This window comes from Pipistrellus kuhlii, unplaced genomic scaffold, assembly GCF_014108245.1.
Source record: "Pipistrellus kuhlii isolate mPipKuh1 unplaced genomic scaffold, mPipKuh1.p scaffold_m20_p_14, whole genome shotgun sequence".
NCBI classification, from domain to species: Eukaryota; Metazoa; Chordata; class Mammalia; order Chiroptera; family Vespertilionidae; genus Pipistrellus; species Pipistrellus kuhlii.
In genome coordinates this window covers 285,001-291,034 of record NW_023425449.1, presented here as the reverse complement: position 1 = coordinate 291,034, position 6,034 = coordinate 285,001, and the positions used below count along the sequence as shown (strand labels likewise).

Sequence of the window (6,034 nt, the reverse complement as noted above, 5' to 3'; positions counted from 1 at the left end):
GGCCCTCCAGCTCTCTGAGGGACCGTGATCTGGCCCCCACTTTAAAAAATGTAGGGCATCAGCTCTGCGTTTCTTTTCAGCGTAGAAAAGAGGGACCTGAGCAGTAAGGCGCCAAGGATGGCACAGAGGGCAGCGGGCTCGGCCAGTGGCACTGCTGGACCAGGCCCTCAGAGGCTGTGCTCTTTCTTGGCACACAGCCCCCGACTCCCTCTCTCCATCGGGGTTCCGGTGGCCGGTGGGGGTGCAGGGCTCCCCTGCAGGGACTGAGCCCAGGTAAGGGGACTGACCATGGCCCCCCTAGGCCGTCAGTGTCTGCTCAGCGCCAGGCAGCGGAGCCCGAGGGGCCCAGAACGGCCAGGGGAGGGGGTGTGAGGGGCCTCCTCCCTGACCCCCCCGCCTGTGCTCTGCCCTCGCCCGGGTCCGGGAGCTGCCTGGGGAAGGGGTGACGTGGCAGTCCAGTGCAGCCGTGCTCGCCACCGGGGTCCTGTGTGGCCGGGCCTCCCCACCCCCAGGACACAGGCACAGACGGTTTCCAAGCGTTTATTCGATGGGTTTCAGTATAAAAGTCACGGGAGCCGAGCGGAGAGGACGGGGTCGGGCGGCGTGGGCGGGGCAGCGGGGCTCACAGGCCGAGGCCCGCGGTGAGGGCCAGGAGGCCCAGCGCCAGCCCCAGGCCCAGCGCGGCGGGCGGGCGGGGCGCGCCGCTGACGAGCCTCTCGTTGCACAGGTCCTGCTGGCAGCACTGGGTGGCGGCCGCGCCCCCGCTCACCTGGCCCGGCTGTGTGTAGGTGGCCCGGCAGGTGTCGGCGCAGTCCTTCTCCACCAGGTTCCCCGTCAGGTGCTCCACTGCCGAGCGAGCGAGCGAGCGAGCGAGAGCGCGGGCTGGTCAGGCCGCCTCCGAGCCCCACCCCGCCCGCCCGCCCGCCCGCCCCGCGTGCGTCCACAGCACCCGGCCTAACCCAACGCCCCCCCCCGGGACAGTCTCTCCCCCCGGGACGGCCCCCACCCTGGAATGGGATGGCCCTCAACCCCAGGACGGCCCCCCCAACCCCGGGACGGCCCCCCCACCCCGGGACAGTCCCCCCAACCCCGGGACGACCCCCCACCCCCGGACAGCCCCCCCACCCTGGGACAGCCCCCCACCCCGGGACAGTCCCCCCAACCCCGGGACGGCCCCCCAACCCTGAGGCGGCTCCCCCACCCCGGGACGGTCCCCCCACCCCGGGACGGCCCCCCCCACCCCGGGACGGCCCCCCCACCCTGGGACAACGCATGCATGCTTCCCGGACAGTCCCCCCACCCTGGGGACAACCCCCCGGAACGCCCCGCCCCCAGGACGCCCCGCCCCGGCCCCGCACTCACCGCTGGTCATGGTGCGGCAGAAGCGGGCGCTGGCGGGGCAGCTCTGCGGCTTCTTACAGTTGGTGGAGCTGCTGCACACGTGGCAGCGCAGGGCCCGGGCTGGGGGCGGCAGAGGCGGGGTCTCAGCCTGGACCCTCAGCCCCGGGCTCCCCGAGGACAGGCCCCTCTGGACAGCACCATGTGCCCCCGTGCCTGAGGCCAGCCTGGGGGCCCCCGGGACCTGCAGGGCCTCAGAGGGAGGGGGCCGGCCCGGTCTGCAGAGCGTGGGGACTGTGAGCAGCGGCCAGTAGGGGGTGCACTGGAGGCCTGCTTCCCGGCCTCGTTCTTGGGGACTCCCTCCTCCAGCCCGGGCTGTCCCAGGGCAGGTGCCCCCTCAGGTGAGCCCGTGGCTGCCTGCCTAGCCACGCAGGAGCTGGCTGTCCCCGGCCGGAAGGGCTGGATGGGGAGCCGTCTCCCGTCCCGAGAGGCCGTCTGGGACTCCCTGATTCCCTGATTGTCAGTCTGAGCGTGGAGACGGCTGGTTTTAACCCTGGGTCCAGCCCGGCCAGCCCGGCCAGCCCGGCTCAGGCGTTGACCCAGGAACCAGGAGGCCACAGTTGGATCCCCAGTCCTATGTCCGGGTGGGGACTCCATCCCCAGTGGGGGGCATGCAGGAGGCAGCCCATCCATGATTATTTCTCATCACTGATGTTTCTATCTCTCTCCCGCTCCCTCCCTCTCTGAAATCTATAAAAATATTTAAAAAATTAATAAATAAATTCTGAGTCCAGCACCCCCACAATCTCAGGATCCTCTGAAACTGTCAGGGTTCGCAACTCCACGCTCTGGCCCCAGCCCTGCCTGGGGCGCCCTCTCAGCCTGCCCCCCCCCCCCGCCCCGGCCCCCCGCCCGCCTGAACCCGGGCCCCCCACCTGGGCCCAGGGCCGCAGCCAGGACGACGAGGAGCAGCAGGGCTGTCTTCATGGCGGTGTGGTGCGTGGGGAGCTGGGGCCTCGCCTCCGGAGGCCTTATAGCCCGGACGCCGCTGAGGGCGGGGCAGGTGGGCAGCCAGCCAGGCCGTGCCTCCAGCGGGACCTCCCCTCCCGCGGCCACGGCTGCTGCCCACAGCGCCCGGTCCCACCCCAGGGTCACGGACCGGGTCAGCACCGGTGCCGTGCGGGGCCCAGAGCTGTGCCATGGCCCTGCCTCTCGGGGTCTGGGCTCGGGGCCCCTGGGCGGTGCAGGCAGAGCCTGGGAAGGACCCCGGGGAAGCTGGTGTCCAGCTGAGGTGGCAGGCGGGTGGGGGCAGGCGGGGTGGGCATCGGGGGCGTGGCTGGGTGACTAGGGCCTCTGCGCCAGGCAGTCCTGCGGGAGGGGGTGTGTGTGGGCCCTGTGGATGGTGAGGGGGGCAGGCCCAGACAGCTAAGCCCCAGGTTTGCCCCAACACAGCCCATCACCCAATGGACACACCAGCAGCGGGGGAGGGGGGGAAACCGAGGCTCCTGGGAGCCCCCTGGTGCAGGCTGCTCAGAGCTGGGCTCAGACCCCCGTCCTTCCGCCCCGCCCGGCGCGCCAGCCGCTGTGCCACGCGGGTGGAGTCAGGGCCGCATCCTGGGTGGGCCTGCCTGAGGCGCGGGCGGGCAGACCTGCCTCCGGACTGGGGAGCAGGAGGGGTGCGGCCGGAGCCCCCGGCCTGCGTCAGCCTCCGGACCCATGGGGAGGCTGCGGGGCTGCCGGGCCTGGCTCCCAGGGGCTTGGTCAGGGCAGCGGGGGTCTCGCTGGACAAGGCTGGTCCCGTGGGGCCCCCTGTCCTCACCCAGAGTCCGGAGGCCCCCGGCACTCTCTGGCAGCCCCGTGCGGCCGGGGAGCGTGCCCGGGCCTGGGAAGCAGGGCACGGGGCTCGGTGACGGGGTGCTGACTGGCCGGGGGGGGGGGGGGGGAATGCAGGCGGGAGGAGGGGTGACTCACTGGGGCCATGGGGCAGGGAAGCTGCTGGAATAACTGGTTGGGGACCTGGAGGAACCCCAGGGTCCAGGACATCGGGCGGAACGAGGTCCCGGGCATGAGGCGCCGGAGCAGAGGCCTTTGTCCCTGACAGCTGCCCCTGTGCCGGTGCCCGCCCGGGCCTTCGTCACAGCCGGGCAGCGACAGCCCAGACACCGCTGACGGGGGCAGGAGCTCGCAGACGCCCGGAGTCACTGAGACGCTGCAGGCGGTGACCTGGCTCTGCTGTCGGAGGCAGGAGGCGGGGGCAGAGGAGCTGCCATGACCCGGAACACTGGCCCTCGTTACCGGTCAGGGACGAGGACCAGAGAGGGCCCTGCTGGCTCCAGGTCCCCAGGATGAGGCAGCATCAGGAAAGTCCCCCCCCCCCCCTCCTGTCACCGCTTTCCAGAACCCGTGCCCTCTCTCCCAGCCCTGGAGGCAACCCTGTTCCCAGGCCAGGCGGTGCCCGCAGAACGCTGGCATCATGCAGAGGCCGCACAGGCCCGGGCGGCTCCCCTTCCTGTCCCCCGCCCTCTCCGCAGGCCGGCCTCGCCGTGAGTCAGGCGGTCCCGGGCCCTGCTCCCGGGATGCACACGAGGCCGCCTGGCCCGGGGCCACCGCCAGGAGTGGGGGTGGGCCAGCCCCTCCTCCTGCCAGAGGCACCTTTGCACAGGGGCCTGGGGCCTGGAGGGCCCGTCCTCGTTCTCCCTGGGACCTTGGCCTTCGATGCTGGGCTGCTGGGAGCACTGGTGTCCTGCGGCTGGGACTCAGGGCCGCCCTGCCACAAGGAAGCGGCCCCACAGCCCTTCCCTGCCCCGGGGCGCAGCCCGTTCCCTGGTCACAGGCAGCCGTTCCCTCTCTCAGGCGCGGCCCATCCCTGGGAAAACCCGGTTCCAAAGGCTGAGACACAAACCGGTTCTCAGGCGAGGCAGGCAACGCTCTGGGCCGAGCCCCACAGGGTCCCTGCCATGCCAGCCCCCCGGGGTCCTGCTCTGAGACCATCCACCCACCCACTCATCCATTCATCCATCCACCATCCACCCATCCATCATCCATCCATCCACCCACCCATCCATCCACCCACCCATCTATCCACCCACCCATCCATCCACCACCATCCACCATCCATCCATCCATCCATTCATCCATCCACCATCCATTCATCCATCCACCATCCACCCATCCATCATCCATCCATCCATCCACCCACCCATCCACCCACCCACCCATCCACCCACCCATCCATCCACCCACCCATCCATCCACCCACCCACCCATCCATCCACCCACCCATCCACCCACCCATCCACCCACCCACCCATCCACCCACCCACCCACCATCCACCCATTCATCCATCCACCATCCATTCATCCATCCACCATCCACCCATCCATCATCCATCCATCCACCCACCCATCCACCCACCCATCCACCCACCCACCCATCCACCCACCCATTCATCCACCCACCCATCCACCCACCCACCCATCCACCCACCCACCATCCATCCATTCATCCATCCACCATCCACCATCCACCCATTCATCCATCCACCATCCATTCATCCATCCACCATCCACCCATCCATCCATCCATGCATTATCCACCCATCCGTCATCCATTCATCCACCCATCCGTCTGTCCAGTCACCCACCTGCCCAGCTCCTCATCCACTCACACTCGTCGGACCCTCCAGGAGTTAGCTGCGATGGTGTTTCTGCCTTCTCCCCCTCTCCCCTTTCTTACTGACGTGCCTGCCCCGGGGAGAGAGCCCAGTGACTCAGAACCATGAGTGAGTCTGGCAGGCCTCTGAGAGCCTGGGGTCCACAGGGTGGTGGGAGGCTCCGGACTGGCCACCCGATGGGCAGACCTGTGCCTCTTGCTGAAGGTGATATGATGAAGGGGGGCCCCAGAGGACACCCCTGACCCCAGCCCCTGACCCCAGCCCTCTCCAGGGAAATAAGTGTTGTCTGTAGACACGTGCTCTGCCGTCTGCCCGTCTGTCCACCCAGGCCCTGGCACCAGAGCCTCTTGCCCCGAGTGTCAGTCCCTCTCTGAGGCAGGCAGCCCCCTCACCTGGTCCCCCGTCCCTAGGGAACGGAAGTGCCCCTCCCGCTGGGTGCCATCACTCTTGTTCTTAAATATTTAATGTCACTCTTGTTTGTGCTGACTTCAGAGAGGCAGGGAGAGGGAGCGAGAAACACCGGTGATGAGAGAGGATCCCGGGCCGCCTGCCTCCTGCACGCCCCACAGGGGGATCGAGCCCACCGTCTGGGCCCGGTTCCTGGGTGGGCGCTCACCCACTGCGCCCGCCCACGCACTCCCAGACAACCTGGCATTTAACAGGATGTTTAGCAGCAGCTGGTGGAGTTCCGGGGCTGGGACACTGTCCTCCCGCGTGTGAGCCGGGACCTCGGACCCCGCTTCCCCACCCGCCGTGCGCCCAGGCTCGGAGGGGCCGGGCTGTCTCCGCTCCGGCCGCGGCCGGCGCCCGAGCCCAGGGGCGCTCTCCGCCCCGGGGCCCTGGGACCCGCTCTGCACCTGGTCCTGGTCCAGGGCTGGTGTTTGTGCAGCTGCTCCGGGCGTGGGACAGGCGGGAGGAGGTGGGTGCAGCTGGGACTCCTCACCACAGCCCGGAGCTTAGAGGGGCGTGTCCTCAGCCTGGGAAAGTTGGGCGGGCCGGCCTGGTGGCTCCGGAGCGCCCGC

General features: G+C 69.5%; 1 protein-coding gene across 1 annotated transcript; it reads right to left on the bottom strand.

The window, feature by feature from the left end:
• Positions 1–607: 607 nt before the first annotated feature.
• On the bottom strand, positions 608–3,418 carry LOC118718619 (lymphocyte antigen 6D). Its single transcript, XM_036437474.2, has 4 exons — positions 3,327–3,418; positions 2,274–2,393; positions 1,363–1,461; positions 608–846 (listed from the first exon to the last, which is right to left on the bottom strand). The coding sequence occupies exons 1-4, from the start codon at positions 3,403–3,405 to the stop codon at positions 623–625; spliced, it is 522 nt and encodes a 173-aa protein (XP_036293367.1). The 5' UTR covers positions 3,406–3,418; the 3' UTR covers positions 608–622.
• Positions 3,419–6,034: the final 2,616 nt, after the last annotated feature.